The sequence below is a fragment of the Tribolium castaneum genome, chromosome 3 (assembly GCF_031307605.1).
Source record: "Tribolium castaneum strain GA2 chromosome 3, icTriCast1.1, whole genome shotgun sequence".
In the NCBI taxonomy this organism is placed as follows: Eukaryota; Metazoa; Arthropoda; class Insecta; order Coleoptera; family Tenebrionidae; genus Tribolium; species Tribolium castaneum.
In genome coordinates this window covers 22489585-22517292 of record NC_087396.1, presented here as the reverse complement: position 1 = coordinate 22517292, position 27708 = coordinate 22489585, and the positions used below count along the sequence as shown (strand labels likewise).

At 35.8% G+C, this 27708-nt stretch overlaps 4 protein-coding genes across 9 annotated transcripts in view; 2 read left to right on the top strand and 2 right to left on the bottom strand.

Annotated features, from left to right (window-relative positions):
• Positions 1-1090, top strand: part of LRP1 (LDL receptor protein 1) — a 47213-nt gene extending 46123 nt beyond the window's left edge. For both annotated transcript variants that reach the window (XM_064355842.1, XM_008197095.3), the window contains exon 19: positions 621-1090. In XM_064355842.1, coding sequence (XP_064211912.1) covers positions 621-752 — 132 coding nt within the window. In that variant the 3' untranslated portion in view covers positions 753-1090. The remainder of the gene's footprint in view (positions 1-620) is intronic.
• On the top strand, positions 763-5749 carry LOC661000 (cyclin-Q). 2 transcript variants are annotated; one of them, XM_008197096.3, is made up of 4 exons: positions 763-1229; positions 1277-2245; positions 2925-4404; positions 5149-5338. In XM_008197096.3, the coding sequence occupies exons 1-3, from the start codon at positions 1144-1146 to the stop codon at positions 3109-3111; spliced, it is 1242 nt and encodes a 413-aa protein (XP_008195318.1). In that variant the 5' UTR covers positions 763-1143; the 3' UTR covers positions 3112-4404; positions 5149-5338. The 2 variants fall into 2 exon arrangements, with proteins under 2 accessions (XP_008195318.1, XP_972384.1); XM_967291.5 differs by lacking the exons at positions 763-1229; positions 1277-2245 and having other exon boundaries at positions 4197-4666; positions 5149-5749.
• RpS12 (Ribosomal protein S12) lies at positions 3113-4063 on the bottom strand. Its single transcript, XM_967247.4, has 4 exons — positions 3939-4063; positions 3787-3816; positions 3258-3600; positions 3113-3210 (listed from the first exon to the last, which is right to left on the bottom strand). Exons 1-4 carry the CDS (start codon positions 4061-4063, stop codon positions 3148-3150), a joined length of 561 nt encoding a protein of 186 aa, XP_972340.4. The 3' UTR covers positions 3113-3147.
• On the bottom strand, positions 5149-27667 carry Pka-R2 (Protein kinase, cAMP-dependent, regulatory subunit type 2). Of its 4 annotated transcripts, none has more exons than XM_015981459.2 (5): positions 27645-27667; positions 20397-20650; positions 13613-13892; positions 10491-11011; positions 5149-8250 (listed from the first exon to the last, which is right to left on the bottom strand). In XM_015981459.2, the coding sequence occupies exons 2-5, from the start codon at positions 20614-20616 to the stop codon at positions 8120-8122; spliced, it is 1152 nt and encodes a 383-aa protein (XP_015836945.1). In that variant the 5' UTR covers positions 20617-20650; positions 27645-27667; the 3' UTR covers positions 5149-8119. The 4 variants fall into 4 exon arrangements, with proteins under 4 accessions (XP_015836945.1, XP_015836942.1, XP_015836944.1 ...); XM_015981456.2 differs by lacking the exon at positions 27645-27667 and adding an exon at positions 26858-27193; XM_015981458.2 differs by lacking the exon at positions 27645-27667 and adding an exon at positions 20699-20867.
• Positions 27668-27708: the final 41 nt, after the last annotated feature.

The following is a 27708-nucleotide window of genomic DNA, read 5'->3' as shown; positions in this document are numbered from 1 at the left end:
CAATTTTCAAGGTAAAAACACTGTTTTTTTTTTGAGAAATCTTGTCAATCCTCTTCAATCTTTGCATTTTACTAGCATGATTTGATTATTTGTTTCTTGAAATTCTATCAAAAATAAGCCGGAAAATTGCCGAATTGGGTAAAAGATTGTGTGATTTTTTTTCTTTTTTGGGGCGTTTATGCCCGTTTTTAGCAGACGTTCAATTATTACGTGAAATAAGGTGAAAAATTACCAAGGTCTGCGATTTCAAGCTCTGTTTTCAGCTAAAAACTCATTTTTTCCGACAACGAAAAATCACTAAATTAAGTGAAGAATTAAATTAATTTTTCGAGCGTTTGACACGAATATGATTATTACGCTGAAAAATTTCGTTAAAAAAAGACAACGCACTTTAATAACTGTTATTTTGAAGTAATTTTAGGTAAAAAAAAGCTGACCTCGGGGCTTAATTTTTGACGCATTAAAGTAAGTATTTCCTGTCCGATTTTCGCGTCTACAGAGCAGACACCATCTCATTTCGAACTCAAAATTTACGTAAAAACGCCGGAACTGAGTTGAAATTTGTTTTTACTTAGTCTTATTAATAATTTTTGTCATTCTATTTGAAAATGTGTTTCCAGTCTGGCAACTTTGCCAACCCCGTATACGAGTCCGTCTACAACGGCACGGGCAGCGGCCGGGGCGAGGAAAAGGCCGTGCTTTTGCAACACCCAGCCGACGAGGCCCCGACACCGGCCCCTGAGGAGATCTAGTGACATATCCCACAAAATATTTAGGTTTATTTTCAATTGCTGTGAATTGTGCCATTTATTTTAAAATATTTCGGCAGCTGTATATTATAGCTGTACATATTATTATCTGATGTAATTCTTCGATATTATTGTTGTTACATGAAATCTTGCCCGATGGTGTTAACACACGAACCGAATAACGTCCTTGTACATAGAAATTATGTGACTGATGATAAATGATATATTTTTTAATGCATTGCTTGGTTGTGCAGGAACAAACGTTGTGCTCAATACTCATCTATAAATGTATCGTAATTATTTCTTTTTATGTCAGATTTTATAAAAATGACACGAAACCACCACTGTTTCCTTAATCATTGCCCTAACAACCGTTTGATCAATAGTGACAAAAATGGACAACGTGCTGCTCCCAACTGAGATCGAGTTTTACATCGAGACGATGGTGCCCCAAGACATACGACACGTCGGAAACAAACAGTAAAACCCCAGCTAGGTTAGCCCCCTCACATATGAGCCATTTCCAGGTGGTTGGAGTGGCACCAAAGACTGCAAAAACTGAACCAACAAGCCCTAATTGAAGCCTCACAAATGCGCGAAGAACACGTCAAGGAAACACTCATCACGTTCCAAAAAACCCCAGTTTTGGTACACGAAGCCGTTTTGATCAACATCTGGAAACACAAAGTGTTGCCCCAGATGCTAAAACTTGACCCAAACCCGCAGAACACCTTCATGGGCTACACCATCCTGTACCATGAAGCCGTCTGTGTGGCTTTACTGGAACTGGTAATGTACCATGGGAACTGTTGCGATTCTTTGGGCGACTTTTCGGGGGATTTACTCGACTATGCCTGCGGTACCACCTCACAACTCCTGGCAATTGCAAAAGAACCATCTCACGAATTATTAAAACAACTGGAAGACTTGAAATTCGATATCGGGATTCGCTGTCTGTCCATCATTCGCTACATGGCCGAAAACTTAGACCGGCTTCCGCTCAGTACCACCTCCCGGATGTACACAACGTGTGATATCCCCATCCTGTTTGCGCAAATTTTGACCACCCGGCCCTGGATTAGAGACGGGAAGCAGTACTCTGCCGGGAGGTGGATGGACTGGGACGGGGAGGCTTTAGGCCAGGCGGAGGCGCAAGTCTGGTTGACTTTGCGTCAGTTGTTGCTGGATCCAGCCTGTCGCGAGTATTATACCGTTACGGAGGCGAGGAGGGCGCAGTTGGCCAAGCTGATGATGCTGTTGACGCCGGTTTTGATGGATCAGTTGGCACCGCTGGTGGAGTTGAAGCAGTGGTTGTCGCACGTGACGATGGGGGAGCAAGTGGCGAAGGGCTCAAGGCCCGTGTTGTTGGAGACGGTCTTGGAGGTGAAGGAGCGGATTGTGGCGCAGGCCGGGGGCAAGTGGAAGAAGTTGGCGAAGGAGCAGTTGCCGGTGGTGTTTTGTAACGATCAGAAGACGCTAATGGAGTGTGCACAGACGTATGTATTTGAGGAATTGAATACCATTTCGGACGTAGGGTAGGGTGGGGGACGGTTGGACGAGGGGATTTGTCACCTCAACTTTTCACGGGGGGGCGACATAATACAAGTTTTTTTCTATTAAGTCTGTAAGCGGTTTGCATCTGCAGTAATTTTTTGCAGCTGAATTCATTGGTGATATCAAACTTTAAGGCGATATCTTACAAAGCTTCTTAGCTTTTTGAACATTTTAGAGGCATATTTGGTTAATTTTTTTAATAAGTGTTTTATTTTTGCACCGATCGTAATTTGCCTGGTTTGCCCTATTCTTTGTTTTCTGTCCTATATAGTTTATTTTCTACTCTTTTATTTCTGTTCCTCCTTTTCAGTTTGTCTTTTCTCATCTTTGTTCTATAATATCTATTTTCTATCTTCTATTTTATGCTCTTCTCTGTTCATTTTCAAGCTATCTTCTTCCGCCTTTGGTTTACGTGTTATTGTTTTCTACTCTTTATTCTCCTTTTTCCTAATTCTGTCTTTTTATTTACGCTCCTCTAGTTTTTGTGTTGTTGCACCGCTTTTGCTCCTGATCTAACCCACCCTCCCCTACATACGGTTGGCGACACTGAAAGATCTAATTCAAATCTAGTGTTGCCAATGAATTTTGGAAGTCAGGAATGGTATTTAATTAATGTTTTAGGCTAAGTGACGCTTACAACACCGATTTGATTGAGAAATTCGAAGTGAAGGAAAAGGCCTCATGCCAACAATGCGGCAAAAGCGCCATTCAGCGGTGTTCTCACTGTAAAAAAGCTTGGTATTGTTCACGCACTTGCCAAGTCACTGACTGGCCCGTTCACAAGGAAATTTGCAATAAAACGCAATGAGTTATTATTAAATTTTATTTTTTATAAAATAAACAATTACTTAGCATTCTTAAGGTATTCTTTAAGAACATCTAGTGCCGGGGATTCCTCGCCATAATCCTGCAGCACAAAAATAGAAAACGTGGAAACTAGTAAACTATCCTTACCCTAATGACGACGCACGAGCACCCCACGACTTTCCTCGCCTTCCCCGTGTTGTCGATTTTGCAAAGTCCTGACCACTCGCCCAATTTCTTGTTATTGTCGACTTTGATCAAGGGAATATTGTGTTCGGAGCACAGCGCCGACACGAGCTTTTTGTACATGGGTTCGTCACAATTTTCGGCGAGAACGCACAGTACTGCCTGTCGCTTGTCCAAAGCTTTGGCGGCTTCGTGAAGCCCGTGTACGATGCCGTCGTGGATCATCGCAGTCTTTAGGACTTCTTGCAGGGCTTGGTTGACGTCCATCGCGCCACCGGTCGCCGGTGGGGCCACGGGAGTGTCATCACTGCAAACATTGATAGGTTAGGTCGTACACAGGCAAATTATTCGGCTAAAATGAACGAAACAAGCGGTCAGATGGCGAGTCTCAGCAAGGCTGTCTTATTGGGTAACTCTCAGAAGAGGGAGCCGCCACGAATCATCACGAGAGACGTGTTTTCGAGACAAATAAACAATAGGGTTAGGTACTCACACTTCGACGTCCGACATTTCTGTTGGTTTTCTGAAACAAAGCGAAATATGAGTGCCATGGGGCCCTGGAGACGCTATTTAACGATAATTTGGGGTGTTTTCAAGAGGATGGTTGCTGGGTTTTTGGATAAATTGCAAAAACGTGAAAAATACCTTGTTACTGATCGTAGCCAAGATGAAAGGAAGTTGGGGATTTTGGCGAGCGTAGTTGTCACCCACCTTGCCAGGAGTACCAATACAGAACTTGAAATTCGGCGAAAAAAAAGTAAAAACCACATAAAAAAATGTTTTAAAACGTAAAAGCGAGCATATTATCATTACTTAATAATAATTAATGTTGTAATGCCCTTACGTTCCTTTTAGTGTAATTTTATTCACTTGCTGTTATTGGTAGTGCGCTCCCTTGCGCCGCGTTTTGTTACTAATTGCACTAAAAATGCCTGTCTTGTTTTGCCTCGTCCACTTTTGCTAAAGTTTGTTTACAGTTCGTTGTGCCACCAATTTGGAATCGCCCCCGGCACTAATTTGGCAATTAGAACACCGAAACTAGCGTTAAATTGTGACCAAAAGCCGGCGGGTTGTTTCCTCGGAAAAGTGATCAAAGTAACAGGAAAGCGAGGTTAGTTTTTGTCGAAATAACAAATAACAAAGGCTTCAAGATGAAAGACGTGATCGATGTTATGGAATTACAACGGGAGCGCAACAAACGCATCACACCTGTAGATTACAGAAACCTTGATTTCAATGGGGGCTTCACACCTGCAAGGTTCATTTTTGAGTGTGGGATGAAACTGCAAGGCCAACCCTTGACTCTTGCAACAGCGGCTATTCTAATGCACAAGTTCTTCAAGGAAGTGGACCAATCGAAATACGACTGTTTTGTAAGTGTCTAGACTGGGTTTGCACGCCGGGGGGCTCGAAAGTTAATAACCTCGTTTAATTTGGTGTGGGCTACGGATATCTAAAGGTTAGGACACGAAACGACGAACGAAAAAAACGTTCCGTCCTCGATAGTGTCGTTAATGTTGTCAGAGGGCGCAGTTACTGTTCCATGACCGTCTAAGTTTTCAGAGAAATGAATTTGAAAAAATAGTTGTTTTTCTATAACGGTTAACATATAGCAAACAAAAAATACCGGCAGATAGGGCATTAAATTCTCAATAGTAAGACATAAATATATTGCAAAAATTTTATCGTAAACTATATTAAAAAAAGAATCAAACTTTGCCCATTTTTTTCAAAACGCTGGGAATACGGTTGAAGATACAAAGAAAGTATAAGGAACAAAAAATTAAAAGGCCGCAACACTGCATTTCCATCTTGTACAGTTTAGGTGTAAATTGTTGAAAATTGTTTTCAACAGCTGATCGCCGCCTCGTCGCTGTACCTCGCCGGCAAGGTGAAGGACGACCCCCTGAAGATCCGCGACATCATCAACGTGGCCCACAACACCCTCCACCGCGGCAGCAGCCCCCTTGAGATCGGCGACGAGTACTGGAGTATGCGCGACGCCATCGTCCAGGCGGAGCTGCTCATTATGCGAGTGCTGAAATTCGAAGTGTCCATCACGCACCCGCATAAGTACATGTTGCACTATCTCAGGTCGATGGAAAGTTGGCTGGGGAAGGAGCAATGGAGTCAGGTTCCGGTTGCCAGGACTTCGGCTGCGTTCCTTCAGGACTTCCACCACGACCCGAGCATCCTCGATTACCAGCCCCAGCACGTTGCAGTCGCTTGTATTTCATTAGCGTTGCAGTGTTACGGGGTGAGGTTGCCCCTGATTGAGGACAAGGACGATGAGACTTGGTACTCGGTGTTTGTCAAGGATTTGCAAAAGGACAAGCATTGGGAGATTATGGAGAAGATCATGGACACGTATAATAAGGAACCGGAGACTGCTTGAGAAGTATTCGTGTGTTTGTAAGTGACAATTGAATTAATTTTGTAATAAATGATTGAATTGATGAAGGTTTCGTTAATGAGTTGGCCCGATTTTCCTTTTCCTTCCCAAAACATTTTTTATGAAAATTAATAGTTATTTAATTGTTGGAAAACTCTTAAAACATACGTATAGGAAATTTTGAAAATTGCTTGTGGGAGCAAAAAATATCTAAGGGTAGCAAAAACTGGGGCAAAAAATTGCTTGTGGTAGCAAAAAACCCCACAAAAAATATTTGCAGTAGCAAAAAATGGGACAAAAAATAAATAACAAATAAATTTAAAAGCGAAAAATTTTTGTGAAAATATTGAGTAACAAAAAATGGGGCAAAAAATTATTGTTGAAGCAAAAAATGAGGCAAAAAATCCCATGTGGTAGCAAAAAATGGGACAAAAAATACCCAGTAGCAGCAAAAAATGGGACAAAAAATAAATGACCATAATTTTAAAAGCGAAAAATTTTGATTTTCTGATTTTTAATTTTTGAAGGAATGTTGAGGTCACAAAAAATGGGGCAAAAAATTCTCGTGACACCAAAAAATTGGACAAAAAATATCTTGCCTAGCAAAAAATGGCACAAAAAATTACCCACTTAAATTTTTCCATGTTCAGGTGTGGAGTGAAATAAAACTCGGGTAAATTTAATAAGCTCATTTAGTCATCATGGTGGAAGCAGTACATATGACTAAGGAATCTCAGACAGGACGAGCGAGTCAGCTCAGAGTGTTTAGAATATGGCATGTGACATGGCGAACACTTATAATTAATCTCTTGTGTACAAATAACTTAATTGAGATTCTAATTTTTGGTACGATAAGTAAAAAGGCATTATTCGTGCTTAGAGACACCTTACAGTAGCGATCGCCAAAGTCGGACTGCGATAAGTGATCCGATCTTGACGATCCGATGAAAAGATGGTCGGGACAGAAACACATACCACGATAAACAATCAACATTCAACTTTGACAAATAACACATAGGATGAACCGACCTGTTTTCTACCTTCTCTCGAAACAGTGAATATGAACTGACAAGCCACTACATAATACACCTAGCTATATATCTACACATTTAAATATTAGAATTGTGCTAAATTATTCCGCCGGTAGGACTTGCTAGACCAATCACAATCCGAATTTTCTTCGAACAAGCTCGCGTGCCTTAAGGCACATAATAGACCATTGTTTTAGCTTTGTTTAAACTAGTCTAAAATGTACCGTTTCCTAATGAATGTGTTTTGATTTGATTTGATTGTTTGTGAACACGGGAGGCACACAGTCTAACAAACCCCACCCACAACATAAAAAACTCTGTATTAACTTACAAATTTACGGGTTTTGTTACAAGGACCTTTCACCTGAACTTATGTGATATGAGTAACTTTGCTTAAAAAGTTACTATAACTAGGTAACTAACCGGTTCCACCTCTCTCTCAATTCCATTTATCGTCACATAAAAATAAATACTCCATTTCGCCTAATATCGTTCAATCGTGACCCATCTAGTGTATATTTATAATTTATCAGCCTTAATTATTATTAATTGTCTGGCTGTTCTCGAACTACGTGGCGTAGTTCAAAAACGGCAGACAAACTGATTGTTCGAAGAAACTTATACAACTGCTCAAAACCTGGCGTAGAACACACGAAATAACATTGTAATAAATATGTATATGTTTGTATAAAGAAGATGTGTTAACCTTTTTGTACGATTAACAATTATTAACAAAGACTCACATGGAGCTCTAGTCTTCTTACGGTGTCCGTAAAACTATAACAAACTCGAACACATTAAAATAAAGGAACGTGTCACAAATACGTTGCCAATAACTGCCCGGTTACTGCCAACGTATAAGTCGCTAATAGCCTCAAAATATAGCGAACATCAAACCCAATAGTAACGCAAAACCGAACGAACTGTGCCAAAAGCCTCGGCGTGTTCCAAATAATACTAAAATCGGCAGAACCTACTCTAATTGACAATACTGTTATTGCGTGTCTTTTGTACGACTTTTGGCACACCGTTCGCCACATGTGTGATATTGCTGGTAGGGGGAGAAAACGACACTTGAGAAGACTCGAACGACTTGCATCCAAACACACGCACATTTCCTAGACGAAAAAAGGGCAAGGGCCGCACACCGTCCAGCAGTAGCAACAACAACAACGAAACAAGAACAAAAAGGAGTTTCATAACATTATTATATATACACATGACTAGTAAACTGTTGCACTCCGATGATTATATGATGAATTTTAGTGACGGTAGACACACGTTGATTGTTTACTACTCGACATGTAATAATTTTAAATTAATACAAATTGGGATGGGATTGTTTGTTCGACTATCGTTCAGAGAAGGCGGCGGGCGGGAGCGACTCAAGTCGTCGGCTCCGTTCATCGGATGTCCCGAATGTTATGCTTTGAGCCGAAGATCTTGAGCATTTGTTCTTCGTAGTCGGTGATGTTGCGCTTCATCAGCTGCATGCACGGGCCCAAGAGTCGCTCGAACGCCTCCACGTCCAAGACTGAAACAAAACCCAAAAATAGCAAAATAATGTAGGTCATTTTTCGAGTTATTTGGCTCAAAATTTGTTTGGAAAATGTGCTACAACGCTAGAAAAACGCACAAATAACACCATTTTTAACCTACCTGGTAACTTTTATACGTATTTTTGTCAAAACTTCGCCAAAAATTGCATTTCTTTAAAAATGTGATAGTCGCTCGAAAAGCTAAATAATCTAATGATTATTCAATTTGATTGTTCAATCTGGTTTAAAAAAAACATGTTTAAACCCTGAAAAAAAATCACGTTTTCCATCGAATTTGGTGATTTTTTCGGCTTATTTCAGACGAAATTTAGTAGTAAAAATTATTGGGAGAGTTGGGACACTGAGCGTCAAACCGAGCCAATTTTGTATTATGTGGATAAGGTATATATTTCTATCCTTTTTTATTAAAATTTTTGTTAGTAACTTATGTCAGAGGTTTATGTCGAAAATAATTTCAAGGTTATAGTCAAATGCATAAAATGACATAATTTTACGTCAAATTTAACCAGGGACGTAGAAAACGTAGATTTTGGGATTACTATTTAAAAAAAGAAAATAATTGAATACCTACCAATATTAATGTTCACATTTCTGAAATTTTTCGATATTTATTTTAATATTAAATACATAACTTAAAACATACTTCAACGCTAAAAATGCTTTTCTTTCAGTCACAATTTTTAGTTAAACAATTCGTCTCAAAAATTGGTCATCAAGAACTCTTCATATTCCCTGTCGTCTTTTTAAATTGCCTAAAAAATTATATTGAAGGTGTTCTCGTGTGAAAAACGTAACAAAATCGTGAATTCCCAATAACTTTATAATTTGAAACAGAATCTAAAGTTCACGTAGATGCTAAAGGTGGCCAAGCAGCGACAGGTTCAACTTTCCTAAAAATTAGAACCAATTTTGGGTTCAAGTACCTACGTATTTTATAAATGCATAGACAAATTTCCAAAATCTCATAGATTTTGTACATAACATTATTTAGACAATCCACTTTTCCAAATGCTTGTTAATAATAAACGTAAAACTTGGCAGGAAAGGTTCAATTTCTCTCTCTTTCATCGCTGATTACCATTTCTTAAAGTTAAGGAAAAAATGTTTGTGCTGAAGAGTTTAGACATAAAATTCTTGTATTTACAAAGAAATCTCTTTTAAAATTTGGAGTTCATATAAAAAAACAGTGAATTGACGACGACTGCCAGTCTAAACCATTTCTAAACGCAGTTAGACGACGAAAAATGGAAACATTTTTTGACAAATTTATTTGACTTTTCGCCAAATTTCAAGTGTAACACCACTGATTTCTATCCCAATTTGTTTTTTTACACATTCCAACCGACGTAAATGAAACAAAATTTCGAAAATTAACATTCTGTGTCCCAACTCTCCCAACATAGGAACTCTAGTAAAAATAACAACTTTTTTGCCATACCAACCGCCGAAAATGAATGATAGTTAACTTAAAATTGTCACAATCACTAATACTTAATAACTAATAAGTTACAGAACACGTAAAAATTATTAACGCCCACTTCGACTTTTAATCAGAATTTTGCGCGACCTTTAAAATACAATTCCTGTAGGAATGAACTTTTATCAATGAACAAACTTTAGACTGCATTGAAATGTCACCCAATTATCTTAACTAAATAGTTTTTTTTACAAACGTATTTCCAACGAAACCCCTAGAAATGAATGAATGAAACAATCCCGCTGACGCCCTTTGATATTTGCCGCTTTATCATGTGATAAATATCACATCGAATTAACCCTAGATATTATTATTAGTGTGGGTGGCAGAAGCTGGATGCTCAAATTATCTTGATTACATTGTTCAATGCAACCTTATAAACACGTATAATTGGTTGCATACCATGCGATAATGAAATCCTTCAAGATGAGAAAAACCACTCGGCGCAAACAGTAATTTTAGAATCAACTAACAAGTGATTTATTGTGTTTTCGTGTTTTTTGATAACGATTACGTGGTAATCTTTTTGTTTACGTCGCTATTAAGGAAAAATTACGTAAATAAGTGGACGCGAAGCGTCCACGGCTCCACAGATTTGATAATTGTTTTCATGAAAACCCCAACAATAATCTTATCGTTATTAAAGTTATTATCTGTGAGACTTCTTGAACTTTTTTTCAGTTATTGGCAAACAATTAATATAAAATTAATTATTAATTAATACAAAAGAGTACTCACATGCCAGTTTGACGTCGCCTTCGGCGTAGGCCGACGCCGCCCTCGGCCGATGTGTGACCAAGGCCAACTCGCCAAAGTAGCCTCCTTTCCCTAAGCGATTGATTTCGACCTCTTTTCCGCTGTCGTCCAAGACGCTGATAATGACAGTGCCGTCTTCGACGAAATACATTCCATCGGCGGCATCGCCCTGTTTGATTATTCTATCGCCCGATTGATAGGTTTTTGGTACAAGGGCATCGGCAAGATTCATGCGTTCGTACGGCTGTAAAGTCTTTAACATCGGTACGCTCTCAATGAGCGTTTCGTACATCTTTCGTTTTTTGAACGCCGACTTTAGCAAAATGCGTCGGAACGTTTGGCGATCCATCGCCCAAAGGGAGCCATCTGTTTGGGCTTTGATCGTTGCCGCACGAGGCATGTTATATAAAAGGGCCAATTCCCCAAAACTGCCGCTGTTCTCGTACGTGTGAATGTGCTTCTGTTCGCCGCCGGGCTCGCCAACGAGGGCATGAAATATGCCACTGAAAAAAAGACACCAAGCTAATAAGTGGTCACGACTTTGACCAGAATTACGCTATTTACGTAAAAAAACTTTTTTGTTTCAACAGATTTCGTCGAAAATACGGATAGCTACGCAATAAAGATTAGGATAAATAAATTTAAATATTTGGTATTTTTGACTCTCGCTCCTAAAAGTAAAATTAACAAACTTTCGAACCAATTCGGCGTTTTTATGAAAATTTCGCGTAACACTTTCCTTTTGGATGAAAACTTTCAAAATACAACCCTGAAAAATGTCATTTTCGACCAAGTTTTGTAATTTTTCAAATTTTTGCGAACGAAAATAACACCATTCTCGATATAATTCGGTTAGTTTTTAGGTAAATTTTGACTAAATGTTGCGAAATCCCAAATAATTGCGTTTTTGAATGAAAAACGAACTAATATAACAAAAAATGGTAAAACCACATCATATTTTCGAACCAATTTGTTGATTTTTCAGCGCGGTTTAACAAAATTCTCAAAAAATTACAATTTTATCTTAATGAACTTTCCAAATGCGTGTGAAATCGTTCCAAAAAATCAAAAATTATCGATCCATTTCAAGAAAATTTTGATATTTTGTAAAGAAATTTTATAAAATAATCTATTATCTCATTGAGAAATTTGCATTATCGTTCCTATACGTAAAACAACATTTTCGACCGAATTCGGCGATTTTTCGAACTTCTATATGAAAATTTTGCAAAATAATTGCATTTTTGGACGAAAACGTTCAAAATACAGCAAGACCGAAATGTCATTTTCGCTCCAGTTTTATTATCTTTCAAATTTTTGCGAGTCCTTAGTCGCTTAAAAGAGTTTAAGCACGCGAAAAAGTTAAAAATACACCCCCATTTTCGATCTTGTTCGGTTATTTTTAAATGTTGTTTCAGTTCGGACCAAAAAATTTTTCGAAAAATAGCAATTTCATCTCAATAAACGCTAAAAAAATTCAAAAATTGTTGCATTTTTGAGCTAAATATGAAAATTTTCAGTATTTTTTGTGAATTTTGACTAAGCAAATGCGTTTTCGACTGAAAATGGATTAAAAAAAGCAAAATAATGTACTTTTCGGTCCAATTTAGTGATCTTTCTGCTGATTTTTCTAAATGACTGCGTTTCTGAAAAAGAGGTAAAATCCTTGAGATTTTGTAAAATTGGGTGAAAAACTCTTTAACTTTTCAATATTTACTTGAATGTGGAAAATTGCAACTTTTCCTAATTCAGTGATGGAGAATAATAAAAATTCGAAATTTCTCACATATTTTAAAAAATCTTGTGTTCAACAGGAAAATTGTTTTTTTAAATCACTTTTTCTATAGTTGCATAAATAGCTATTGTCTTTTCGGCATATTTTAGAGGAAATTTCTTAAAATAATCACGTTTCTGCTTTCAATTTTTAAAAATAAAAAAGAAAGAAAGAAAAGAAGGAGAAAAAGGAAGCAAAAGAAGAAGGAAGAAGAAAAAGAAAGAAGAAGAAAAAAATACTGAATTTAACTCATAGTTAGTAACTTTTCATTCTCTTTTAAGAAAATTTCGCATAGGCGGTCAAAGAAAGCAAAAACATCACCACTTTCGGCGAATTTTTAGCGATTTTCACACAAAATTCAAATATAGTTGGTTGAAAAAAAAAAAAAACAGAAAATGTAAATTTTTTATTTTTTCCCCAGTTTGGTCGTGTTATTTCTTAAAAAGGTGGCCTACTTGTCGCCAAAAATCACAATGTTGCCAACTTATTTACTAAAAAATGTGTTATTTTTGCTCAACGGAACGGAATTGTTTGAACAAAACGTCCACACAAACTAGCAGTTTGTTTGCCTAACCGGAGCTCACGTAACCCTACACGTGCTATGACATAATTACACGTATGTAGAGTAGGTATACAGTGACACCACCCTGACCATGTTTCACCACATAAAAGACCCTATAGTGGTGACATCGGAAACTTTGCGTGTCAGAGAGACAAAATTGCCGTTAGCGATATTATAAATTATGACTTGAACGCGGAATACAATGGAACATTTTCATGGTCGTAAAATTGGTATAAAATTAAAGTTAATTCAAATAGGGGCATTTAAAGGTGAACAATGAGTAAACAGTTATCACAATAAATGAGAGAATTGTTACCGACTTCATATTAATTCTCGAGATGAAAAAAGATAATTTCCGCCGTTCTATATTTAATTTCTTAGGCAAGTGGCCGTGTAAACAATCAATCAAGAAAATGCCGCTTTCGAAACGCAGCTTATCTCCCTGAAACATTTCATCGTCTAATGACAGCCGTGTTTTTCGTGAAATTTTCGCGAAAAATGCAGACGCAGCTCAAGCGCCATCAATACAAATAAAATTGGCCAATTATTCCTCAATTCGAGGCGAATGTGAGCGAACAATGAGCCTAGTTAGGACTTTCTTATTCAATAAGTACAATTAAATGAACTAGTTTTTGCGGATTAAACAAAACTATTCGTATCAAAAGACCCAAATTATTTTTACACACTTAGATCATGTTTGTCACTCTAGGCCACCGCACGCAATAAATTACAATGCGTGTTTTTTCGTCTTGAAATAAAACGACTCACTTTTGTATAACATAAAAGTTATCGCCGTCATCGCCTTGCTTGATAACGAGTTCGCCCTCTTTCACGACCCTTTCGAACATTGCGTCCAACACTTCTTGCATCTGCTCTTTGTCGAGGGCACGGAACAGTAAAATATTGCGAACTGCTTCCGCCAATCTTTGACGCTGTTCGTCCGATTTCGGAAAAACGACTTTTCCGCCATCGTCTTCGTCCTCTTCGGGATCGTAAGCCTCGGCAAAGACGGACTTGCGACGGCCCGAAAATCGGCCCACCGGCGGTTCTGAAACAATTGCCAAATTTAAACCAACAACACACATAAGATTTTTGCCGCTCTAGAAACCCACTTATTTCATAGAAAAACTTTCTTGTTCCAATTATTACAACCGATCAATCAGTTCGTGGGTGTAAGTGGCCCGATTTATAGTTTTCCAATCAAGTCGATAAAACTGGAAAAAATCCACAATTTGCCATTTGTGTGCGCGTTTTAGAGAGAAACTAGACCAGTTTAGAGATTTATCTCGCCTTGAAAGAGTGTTTAATTGTAAATATTTGCAGTAGCGAATGTATACATCAGTCAAACGCCTTTTAAACACGGTTTACGCGCTACATGTCCCTATTACGAGAGAAAGTCTGGCATTATGACAACTCACTTAGTTAGAATTACGCTAAAAGTGTGTTAAAAAGTTCAAATTCTATATTCACTCGTTGGCCTTGAAAACGCACAGGTGGTTTATTTAACTTGAAAATTTAATAACAGTTGGGCCGCTTGAGGGACTTTGAGTAAATATTTTATGATCCGGGTGTAACGCTTTTTTATAAATAGAAATGCTAACACACGCTAAAACCGATTTGCCGCCTCAACACTATCAATTTACTCAAAAAACAATCAATTTTTAAGATTGTAATTGATGTAAATATTTGATGTGTTTTAATAATGTAAGGATAACAAGTTAAATATTTGTTTATTTAGTAAATAAGCTTGAAAAATAAATGAACGCATCCGGGAATTCTACCGGCGATGCTTTAACGATCAAAAAATTGTAATAGAAATCTCTGATCGTAATAATAGACAATAATACTGCATTAAGCAAGTGGGTTAATTAACCGATCAAACAGTGCACTTTGTGTTTTTAAAAGCACTGTACGTGACTCATCAATCAGCATAAATAATTGTTATCGACAAAATAATTTACATGCATCAAATATACCGGGTTCGTCAAGTTTTACACTCAGGCACTTTTCACCTCTTTGTAATTTATCTGAAATTGTAAAAAAAATCGTATGTGATTTTATTGTATAGAAGAACGATTTGACCAATTTTTAAGATGATTACTTGTATGGTGTGTTTTTTCACTTTCGCTTAGTTAACTACCGGGTGCTCAAAAACTGGCGCACCAACTCAATGGAGTGTGGAAGAGAATTGGTTACATATAAAGGTAAAAATAGTAAAAAAATTCTTTGTATTAAAGTTATCGATAAATAACGAATTTTAAATAAACGATATGTGAAAACGTTGTCTAACAGTAGAGATCACAATTGAATTTGATCAACAATTCGGAAATAAAATTAACTAGACGCCCTCTGGTGATGACTTTTGAACTATGTCGAAAACAGTAAAGAAATTTTCGTAATGCCACATTTAACTGACATTTAATGAATTGTTCAACAATTTTGCGTGTATAGTGTTAATTACTTACAATAGAAAGAATTACTTTAAAAGTACGTGGTGGTAAATGCTAGCGTTGACTTTGGTTCTGTAGTTTTTCGTGGTAAAAAGTGTTTATTGTTGGAACTTGAAAGTGGATAAAAAGTGAAAAATATTAAAATTTTGATTACAAAGTGTTATCAAACAGTTGTCTAATTAAAGATTATAAGTAATGGATCACAGCGAACACAAAGTTTGGCTCAAGAAACCAATAAATTAGTGAAGTGTTATGAATTTTAGGTTAGAATTTTCCACTGAAAAAATCATGAAATGCTGCGGTAAATCTACAAAACTACAATAAAGATTAACAACTGCTGATACATTTAAACGTAAATTATGCCAAAAGGTAGGCTTTTCAATGTCTTTGTAATAATTTTCCAATAAAGAAAGTGAACCAAACAGTCATTCGTTATTCGTGTTTTCCTCGTCATCTCTCATTTGTCAACATAAGTTTCTTGCATCAAAGATGCAATAATCATTCCGCATAGGCAATGTAATAATTGTGAAGCCCCAAAATTCGTACAACGCTCAAAATATCCGAATAAACATTTTCCCGCCATTTATGGTTACTGTTTTCGACCTAGCTCAGTGGCGCCCCCAACGGTAATTTTATTTCCGAATAAAAATAAATCATTTTTGAAATGGTTTCCTAGGAAATAATTCCCAGTGTTGGCACATCTACAAACTGTGATTTTTTTGATGAATTTTAATTTTTTTAATTACAAAAAAGTCTGTTAGGAAATTTAAAAATAATTATTTATAGTTTTGCTAGGGAACGTTTACTTAGTGTGAAACATAAAAACATTAAAAAATAATGAAAACTGAAGAAGTTAACAAAATAAGTTTGTAGCTCGAGATTTTTTTTAATATGACTTTAGGAATCTTTTCAAGATTTTTCCCGTGATCTACACATGCTTCTCAACAACGTACCACTGATTTGGTGCGCCAGTTTTTAAGCACCCTGTATAGTCTAATGTCAATGATCTTTGGTCCATAGGTGTATTTTGAGGTAGTGCATCGAAGTGCCTAATTAAATTTTTGAGAAAATGTGTCGTTGATTTTTAATTTCTGTTTTGATATTGGGGCAGCTTTTTTCCCATGAATTTTGGTAAAATTGTAAATCACTTCCACAAAAGGTCTCCATCAGGATGGTGGTTTTCAAAAATTTATTACATTTGTCTTAAAATTGGCAGATGATCATTGTTGGGTCTGAAGGTTGAGGCAGCTGGTAAGAATTTTTCAGGCCCGGATTACCATTTATTTTATCTGTTTACTCTAAATGGAATGTTAATCTTTAAATCTTACGGCAAGGGTTCATGCGATTTGTAAACGAAAAATTTGTTTGTGCTTAGACCAAAATAGTCATCAATTTGAACATCTGATGTATTTTTTTAATAAAAACATTTTTAACACGTTAGTGTGCTTATTCCGGTCCTGGCTTTAAAACCGCCCGATGGGACCGTGCCACTAGTTGTAAAATTTCTGCAGTCATTACTGTTATTGGGGTAGGTAGTGGATCCTTTTGTAGCGAAGATTTATTACTACTCAATCTTGTCCTTCATAAATTATACTGAAATTTCCGATAAATAATATCAAAATGGCTTTTAATCCAATTCTAACGATTTTTTTCAAGTCAAATTTTTGCAGAATAATTTTATTTCGTATTTTCGATCCATTGATGTAAAAATGTAATTTTTTGGTCAAATGGTTTTTTTCGTTTTTATTGGACAAATATTGCTATTGATTGATATTTTTTTTCCTAGCGAGATTGAATATCAGTGCAGTGGAATATACTTATTTCATTTTTTTTTCTCTTCTAAGAGGTGTAAAACTTGACGAACCCGGTACAGAGTCCGCTAAAAATATTTTTACCAAAACTCGAAAAATAATAGTCGAATCGAATTTTTTACACATTTTTCTCAGTCTATGAATTTTTTTAGTTAGCACCAAAATTAAAAAAAAATCACACGCATCCAGAAAGTGTGATTGTTAGTTTTTGCGATATAGTTACATAAACATCGATCAACTCTGGACAGCAACCAGGCAAGAAAAAACTAGCTTTTCGTTTCCTTCCTTGGGGGTTAAAAAGACGAACAAACTTCACCCTTATACGATCACATCCCTGTCATTAATCCCGAGGGAGAGAAGCAAATCTGAGGAGGAAAAAAGGCGCGCATTATACGGGAAAACTCTTTCAATCAACTATTTTTTTCGTTAGGGGATTGAAAATTTGTGAATGTTGAGTTTATTTACGTCTCGCATGCAGATATTTTTAATGAAATCGGAATCAACAATTTAGGTTTGTGGGTGTTATTCAGTTTGCACTTTGCTGCATCTCGCTTGCTCGTACCTTTGGCCCTGTTGTCCTGCTCGTTTTATTTTATTCGTTCGTTGCAAAGAGACTTAATTAATTCCGCAGCTGTTTACATTCTATCAGAACAAAACGAAAATATGTGTGCGTGTGTGTGTGACAAACCCCCGCATTTTACAAAATTATTACACAGAAAATAGAGTACCTTCGTCCGGTTCTTCGATGAAATCGGCCGATGTCATCATGTTCCCTAAGAGTGTTTCCGCGTCACCGCCTGCAATTCTCTGTCCTAATAAACGCATTTTCCGATCGCATCCGCGTTAAATTAACACGCGAAATTCGTAAGTTTGGCACTTTTTCTCTCAACGAACGTCAATTACGATGACGCGAGAGGAAATTATGACATTTGAAGTAACGGCGAGACGGTGTTCCTTCGTCACCGTGGTTACATACAACTTTTTCTAAATTCGATTTGTGGATAATTTCCACTGGAAAATGCTTATTTTCTCCGTTTTAATGGCATTTTCGGGTCGCGTGACCGATGATTTGGTTTATAAATGAGTTGGTTATTATCCACGTAATCGTGGCATAAAACCCAAATCGCATCTCCTTTATTACGGAAAAAATTTCAATACGTTTCAGCCATGTTATGTGAACTTTTCGACAGGAAAAGTCCTCAAAACTAGCGGTAATTTAACACGATTAGCACCAACATCTTGTGATATTTACAGGCTAAAATTAGCACTGTTTATGTGCCGCATTTTTGGTCTCACTCAACAAAAAATCTATCGTTTAACAGAAACTTTGTCTAAAGGTGTAAATTTTAAATTGCCATTTCCGACAAAATATGAAACTATTTGTATGTAATATGTAAAATCATCCGGGAAATCGATTGGTGTGAAAAAAATTCATAATACAGGGTTAGTCATTAGTAGGTTATTTCTGACATGTCCCACGATGCAACCAAAAATACTTATTGCACTCACAATTTGGACACTTCGTTTGATTTTAAAAACATTAATTGAATCAAAATTGTTTTTTTATCTCTGAAATAATAAATAGTCCATGATGAACTTTTAGCAAAACTGTCAAGACAAACTTGACAATACTCAGAACAATGTAATCGTAGATTAATTTTGATTTTTTGAAAGACTACCGATTTGGTCAGCTAAAATCAGCATTATTCTAGTATTATTTATTATATATTAAAAAAAAAAAAAACGAAATAACCCACTATTGACTCACCCTGTAGTTTACGAGTTATTTTTGATTGTGTTAGCAATTATTTCGAAAATTGTCCGATGCTTTTTTGAACCTTCCGATAATAATAAATTTTAAGAAAGTTTAAGCTTTTTGCTCACAAAAGTCAAGAAGATACAAAAAATTAAGAATTTGTTGCAAGTTGAATAATTTAAAAATTTTAAATGATGAAACACCCTATTTTTTATTTTTGCATCTAAAAAATTTTAAGAATAGTCTCTCTAAAACTTTAAACATAAAAAATAATACCTTTCCCTTTCCTTTGAAGTCGTGAAAGTCCTACAATATTTATTTTAAAAACAAAAAATTCTTTTAAAAAACTAAGGGCCGGTTTATAAAAAGCTCTGTAAAAATTTAATTCCTTGTTAAAGTTAACAACGCGAATGGCTTCAATTTGGTCACGTGATCAGTTAATCATGGATTTAATTACGAATTAAATTAATTACGCTTCTATAATTCAAATCATCAGAAATAAAAAATACGTTCAAAAATTCAATAAAATTTTGGATGTTTCATTTAAAAAATATAAATTTGTAACTCCTCTCTGAAACACTCTGTATATTTGAGAATAATTTTACGTAATGCAGAGATTAGTATCTATAATTTTTGTAAAAAAATATTTATTTTTCAATTATTTAAAGGTTAATAGTGGACTTCTCAAACTCGCTAGGAAATAAATAACTAAGTTTTAACTATTTTGCATATTTTAGCAATTTTCTCAAAAACTTTTGGTCAAAAGAGACAGAAAGACAGAAATTTTTTTTACAGTTACAGCTAATAATACCAAAGTATTGTCGGAATGGAACGAATTATAAAAACATAGAAAAATATTAAAAATTCTCAATAAACTTTATGAATGCGATATCTAGGTGAAAATTCTGTTCGACGAATTTTCGAAAAAATATTGTTTATTTTATTTATTCGTCACAAAAACATGTTTGTTCCTCTAATTACCACTTATCCCTATAAAGAGGTTAACGAGTTAATTGACAAAAATACAGTTTTATTCCCAAAAAAAATTAAATAACTCCTTTATCAAACAAAGTTCACGCTTGAAAGAATTTTCACATGATGTTTAGAACGGATTTAGTTCGTTTATTTGCTTAATGTATGGTTTAAAAATATTTATAATGAACTTTTCATGCATCAAGTCCCTTGTTTCCGCAAACGAATTAACAAATTTCAAAACCAGGCATTTTTAAAATATTTCCACACCTTACTTTGCCAGGTGATTCGTGCGAAAATGTAGCAAAACGCCAAGAAAAGCCCAAATCAATCGATAGAAATTTTTATTAATAAAAAACGAAAATAGGACAAGATATAGGGAAAGAGTTATCTGTTTTATTCTTAATTAAGTCATATCCTAGCCAAGCTTTTTGCACCATAATCCTAATCCATTCTCTTAATTACGCTACAAATTCGCACGAACTTTCTGCCGAACCTGAAAGAAAGCAAGATGCAGAAACATTTCCCCGTCAGCCCGCCCGTCCAGAGCCCCAAAAACTGACCTTCCTCTCGCGACAGCGTGGACTCATCTGGCGACGATGCTGTGGTTCCGGCCTGGTCGAAGACGATCTGAGTGGTCCGGGTTTCCCTCAAACGGCTGAAATAATCCGCTGCGTAGTTGACGACGTCTCCGGGCTGCTCCAGCAGGTAGCTTATGGTGAATTCGAGAAGGACCTCGCGAAGATCATCTGGGACTTGGATGCGGCCTTGGCTTCGACTCATATCTCAAAAGGCGATAACGCAACGACGTGTGGATCTGGCGGAAAAGAGTGAAATTTCAACGCCGGAAAGCGGGCAATGTTACCAATTTGTGGATGGGCTTGTGGAAGGATCATTCAAGAGCTAAACTTGAGGATGGACACACGGGGAATTTTTCGGAGAAGAGGCCACAAGAGGTGAATGTGAACAACACAGAAAACTGTCACTGTGTGCGCTTGTCATCGGACGTCGAGTGACGGCCGCCACACGGATCGGCGAGGAGCGCCCGAATTTTACAATTTGGGGATTTTTTACATTAGTGGTAAAAAATGATGAACACGACATTGACTAAGTATAAAAAAAGCAATAACACAATAACAATAAGGCATGAAAAAAACTAAACAATTCGGCAAAAAAGAAATATGCCCAGCTTTACGTAATTTAAACAACAAAGCAGGAAAATGCAAATTTATGATTTTTTTTTGGTGTCTGACAAACAGAAATTAAAATGTTTCATCAAAAATAAAAATGACGCCTCCATAAACGATTTCGTTCCTTTTGATTTACAAAAGAATTGTTTCAAACTTGTTTTTTTTAAACAAAGCAGTTTTTTGTTTTTTCCGAGTATATTGACACATTTATCAGCCAGAAATCTAATTATTTTGCAAAATTTTGTTAAAAACTGATCGAAAATTCACTCAATTATATTTCGCAAAAATTACTAAAAACAGCTCAAAAAATCGTTGAAAAATTTACCTATTCTTCAATTTTGTTTATTAATTCGAAATGATAATCCAAATAAAATACATGTTTTGCCATGTATGTCGAACAAATTATTCTTTTCGACTTTGTTTCATAAAGTTGAAACGTCGTGACGAATATTATAATTAAAAAAGTTTCAAAGAATTAAAGTAGGCGTTCATTTATAGTCTTTTTTATTTTGGGTGACTGTACATTCGGTGTTCCACAAGGATCATTTTTAGGACCACTTCTATTTTTAATATAGTGTAGAACGAGTTGCAGTTTTATTAATCAAAATCTAAATGAATTTTTTTTATTGTTAAAAGCATTGATATAGATTTAAATGCGAATAAATGTTTGTCAATTTGTATTTTCACAAGAAACAGAAAAATATATTCGAAAATTAATCTCAAAATAAGTACAAATAAGAGTCTCTAATAACGTAAAAAATCTTGGAATAATAATGGATTCGGAATTACAATTTAAAGAATATGTCAACTTGATTGCAAAAAAAAATATATATTGAAATTTTAAACTTCGAAAAAACTCTGCGAAACTTTGGTGCTTGTTATGGTCTTATTATTTATTATTCATGTTTAAATTATCGTATAACAATTACAAAAAATATAAAATTCGTGTTCTCAATTATAAATTATTCATAAATTAAGAAAATTTAACCCTGTATCACAAAAATAAACGAACTTGGCTTGCTGGCGGTACTCCAAATAAATACAGTCGAACTCTGTTATAACGAACACCCAAGGGACTTCAGAATTTGTTCGTTATAACGGATCGTCGTTTTATGAAGTACTTTTCAAGTTAAATAAGTTTTAAAGTTAAAGTTAAATAAGTAATTACATAGGTGTAGGTATGATAATATGGCAAATACTTAACACTTTCGCTGTTTTTGAGGTATGTATAATTTTTGGAATCTTTATGTAAGATCGGAAATGTTTATTATTTCCTAGAACGCAACAAAAATGTACGTGTGTACGTTATATCCAAGCGTTCGTTAAAAGTCGGGTTCGTTATAACCGAGTTCCACTGTAATTATTTTTTGTCAGTGTTTATTTAAAAATCTTTGTAATTCCTTCACCACCTTATCTACGTGAACAATTTCATTCAAAAAAAGTTGCCTGTGTGTAATATTGCTGATCTCTCATTGCAATATTAGAAAGATCTCTCTCTTACAATAGAATAAAGTTATACAACAACACCTATCATTTGCTTAAAGAAAAACTCTCAGTTACTAATTTTCACAATGAAATAAAAGCATATTTTTCTAATCTTTAGTTTCCTTTCGCTTATTGTTATTTCCTTTTTGTTTTATTTTCTGTTCTTTTTTTTCAGTAGTTTTTCCATTTTTAGTTTTAGAACAATGCAATTTTTGTAAATTTCATTTCGTTTATTTATTTATTTTAGTTGTTAAGGGGTTTAAGTTCAATTATTATTATACCCCGCTGGTCGAATCTCGCAGCGAATTCAAAATATTGTCCGGTCAAATGATATAATCAATAAAGTGGCGCTTTCAGTTTCAAATTCGCATTTATTCCCCCATTTGGTATTTCAATTGAATTTTTCGCAATAAAATCCCAACGATCAAGTAATTTCAACAAACACTTTTGAATTTTTCTAATCCTGATGAGATAATTAAAATGACAGACTTTTTCTCAACCGTTGGCTACAAATGGAAATGTTTCATTAAGAATTTAGCGCAACGCTATAAAACTAAAAGTGCTAGAGGCCATGAAAAAGAACTCGGTTCGAATGGCTTTCGGTTATTGTTGCCGACTAATCCCTGCCACACCATTTTTCATCCTATCCTCAACAAGTTACAGCCGGACGATAAATTCGCATTTGGTATTTCCTGCCGTAATTAAACTTTTTAATTCATTTAGATAAATATCCATCCAACGGCGCCGATTTGCACCGACGAAAAAAGGGTTCGCATCCCTGACCTAGTTCATGCGATTATCGAGCTTTTTTGCAAAGACTTCGTCAATTATGACGTAAGGAAGATCGTGAAATATGCCACAAGGTCGTTTACGTTTATTTTAATTAACTATTATTGTGTCGTGTCAACAAGGCAATGTTCCGAAGCGAATTTTCACGAGGAAACACAAAGTGACAGTTTAAAAGCGTCACGTGTGTGGCAAACTCAATTTTTACTTAGTTATAAATAAATAATCGGCAAAATTCAAACCAATCTCCGGAGGATTAGAGCAAATAAGGCAAAACGCTATAACCAGGAGCCTCGATCAGTGTCAGACTTGTCAGATGAGGTCGTAAATAACGACAATTATACTCACCCTAATAACAAGGGTCTGTGATATTTGATAGAGTTGTGTCTTGTTACTGGGGCTGGTCATGGATTCCCGTCTCTAACGACAAGATAATTGAGCACGGTTCAAATTAAGTTCAGGCTGGCGGAGCCAAAAAATTTACAATTTTCTAAAACGAAGCAAAAATTCGATTCTATAAATATTTGAGTCGCTCTTAGCCCACGACCAGCCGCGAATCCGAACCTTGTTTATTCACAATAATAAACTCGGGCACTCTAAATAAATCTACGCCAGGACTCGTAATAATATTCCAAGACAAATACTTTTAAATCCAGAGAACGCCAACATTTTTGCGTCAGGATGTGATTCCAAAGACCAATTAAAACAGGCGATTCGTAACGGTTTCACTCCGTAGAAACGTTCTTGAAACTCGTTCGCCTTATATAAAATCTAATAAAGTCCGTTTTCTCGTCCATAAATTACAGAGATAACGGCTGAAACGAGTGTTTATTGTCGGGCGATTTGGGACACGATCTTGATAAAATAAAACAGCAAGGGCTCCAAGAGTTAGCACTGTGGAACGCCCCTCGTTCGGTATTAACTCTATCGATTGGGGGTGGTTAAGATGACGGTTCGCTGAATTTCAAACGAAGTTTCCGAATTACAATTTTCGGAACGGAATTGATTTTTAATGCTGGAGGTGTTTAAACGACCAACACGTTGCTGCCAAAAATATATATGATGGGAATTCGAGCCCAATTCAAAAGTAATCACTCGGTTTATGCTATTATATTATCTAGTTTGTGATGAAAATTCAGCCAACTGGGTTCGTTTTAATGATGAACAAAAACCATCCCTGTTAAAAACTACTTCAGGTTTTATTAGGAAAGTGTGATGAAAATCCTTTATTAGCGAATTTAATTTATACGGTTATGGAGTGCTATAAAACTACTCAAGTAATATTCATGCTAATGATAATTGATAGGTGCTTTGATTATTATTAATTTGCATATTAAACTACTCGTTTAAGCAAACATAACTACCGTAAATTATAATTTCTTGATTGATCTCAAACGCTTTAGATTCAGTGATATGTCCCCACTTTCTGTTATTAAAAGTGACATTATTGCAACATGCATTAAAGATTTGTTATCTATCAATAGGTGAAATATAATTTCTGGCTCTCTAAACTGATTTTGTAACAAGAAACATTTAGAGCATTTAGCACATTTCAACCTCTATTTATTTGTAAAGTATCAGTCATAATAAATTGTAAGCGCTCATTTCCCAGGCCTTACATCCGTCAGATAGTTTTATGAGAAACTGTGGTTAATGAAATATCCTGTACAATAATTAAAAAATCCTACAAATTCCTATATAAATGAGCAAGAAATTAACGTAATTCAACCGATAAAAATAAAAACAAAATACAAATCTTCTACTCGAATTAATATCAGTCATTCATATTGATTGATTGCTTATCTAACAACAGGACACACTGATATGTGTTATACACCACTTATCATAGCATTTTGCGAAAAATTATAGATATTGGAAATGGCCAGTATTATCAAATTAAATTTCTTCGTCATTATTGTTACAATAATTCCAATATTAATCGGTTAATGAGTGATTGAAATAAAATGTAAAAGTTTTTGCACTACTGTCGATATCGTGCTTAAATGTAGTTATTGTCATTAAAACTACAAAAGAAATTGCTTATTTCAGCTTTATTTCACGGTTCAAAAAATATTATATTCCAATTAAAAATTCTGTACCCCATAATAAAAGTGTACGAAGTCAAAATCACAAACACGAAATAAAACAAAAATTTTAAAAACGATTTTATTTTTGTTTTGGAGTTGGTACAGTGCAATTCTGGGGTAGGGGAGACTAGGGACAAAAGTAACCATTTGCCCATTTATGTTAATATGTAGCTTTCTTTTCTTTTATTAATGTTTATTCATTGTTTGTCGTTCTTATGAACCAAATTAAAATCAAAAGTTCAATACAAATTTACATAATTATTAAGTTATATCAGAAGCATTTGTTGCAACGATTATAACATATAAAACAAAAATCAAATAAAAAAGAATTTCTGTAGTTTTTATTTTATTATAATAATAAATAACAAATTAAATTAACATAAAAAATACATAAAAAACTGCATTCTAATAAATTAACAAAATACTCAATCTAAGAGACAGTTATAGCTTTTTTCTATTTCTAAATTCGTTGGTATATCTGTTATAATAGCGGATTTACGTGTCTCTTTTTGATTTTTGTATATATTTGGTATTCTAGAAGGAATAGAGAAACATTTGGTACTTTGAAAAATGCAAAAGTAAGTAAAAATTGAAAATAAAAACTACAACTTTTTTCGGCACAAAATTAGCAAATACGTGTCCACAAAAAATTAAATGTACAACGAAAGATATGTTGCACTAACTAGTTTTAAGAGTAATTATTTATCATTGTAAATCACTGTACGGTTCCATATGTGAAATAGAATATAAATTTTATTATCGTGGCTGTTACGTTTGTCCCGCGTTACTTTTGTCCCCAGTTTCCCCTAGAATATGAATTCAATTTTTCTGTTGATTTACGGTAGTTTTATGGTAAAATTGTTCGGTTTTTGTACAACTTCTAATTGATTTTGTTCTTCAGAACACAATTATGAAAAGGACAAGCTTCCCATTACAGAAATATCCCTGTTTATTAGGAGCATAATTTATTCAACTCCTACACATTTATTTAATTTTACCTATCTAATGTCGACTTCTTAATCTTAAAATTAGAACATTTTTTATTTTATTTTTGTCGAAATCAATTCCAATTCGATTTACACAGTAAACCCAAAGAAACGGTGGCAATTTCGGAAAGCAAAAAACAGAATAAACAAATAAAGGCTCGTTCTGGATTTTACAGATAATTATACAGTGTTTGCCCACCAAGTGGGCAAGTGAACAAGAAAGATCTCACTTTGTAGTTTCCTTCTGTACACAAAAATAGCCAAGTTTGAATGGAAGAAGCTGGCAGAATGGGACACCCACTCAATTACATGAGAATTATTACTCGTATGGTGACTCGCTCGCCCGATAAAAGGCAACATTTGGCAGAAACTGAACCGTGAGCCACCCCAACGGGCGGCCTGACCCCGGACGTGTCCACGTTACCGGTCATTTCCCGTTTCCGGCCGCTTTGCGGGGTCGATACGCCGCCGCTGGCAAAGGGGCAAATACCTGAAAAACGCGGTGTCACCGTCGCCAGAAGACCTCGGCTGCCGTTCACGGGAGCCCCCAGCTCACAAGCGTCGAGTCTCGCATTTAACACCACCACTGAACCACTCGCCGACAACTGCGGACGCGTTTCTCTGCCTCAGGGGGGCCTTCTCACTGCATTTCCACGAGCGGGGCGTCACTGCACCGACACTTGGCCGCGATAATCAATGATTAATGATCGACTGACACTTCGAAAAGGTGACAGGTGGAAAACTGGCGGCGAAGAGGGAAACTACGTGACCGGCATCAGTGGCGCACGGAGCACAAGTGGTGGCAAACGCCAATAGGGCGGCTATTGTCAGGACGCGAGGGGCTATGACACCTTTTAGGGCTCGCTTGTGAGGTACAACAGCCACTACAGTGACGAAAGTTGGAAAAAATGGGCCTTTATCGCCTGTTGGACCACCGACGCGTCGTCAGAGGGCGCTGTGCCAACTTTATTAGTTAATTATTGACAAGAAAACGGTGAATTTGATGGTTTAGACGCGTGTTGTTGTGAAATAATCGATAATAAACGCTTGCGTAAGTTCTAAATTATTTAAAATCAACACCGGTGGTTTTGTACCAGGTTAGGGTTGTTTGCACCAGTGGCGTAACAAGGCAATGGTTGGAGGGGACGTCCACCTCCAAAAAACAATGACAGTTTGTTACAATTAGTACAAAAAAAAAACAAAATCGCTAACTATTCACCTATTTACGAAAATTCTGTATAACAAATATGAGTTACGGGTCTGTGTAACGTACTTACAAACAAGGCTTCATTCACACCCGTGTTTAAATTTAACAGTTGGGATCTAAAAGTAAAAGAAAAA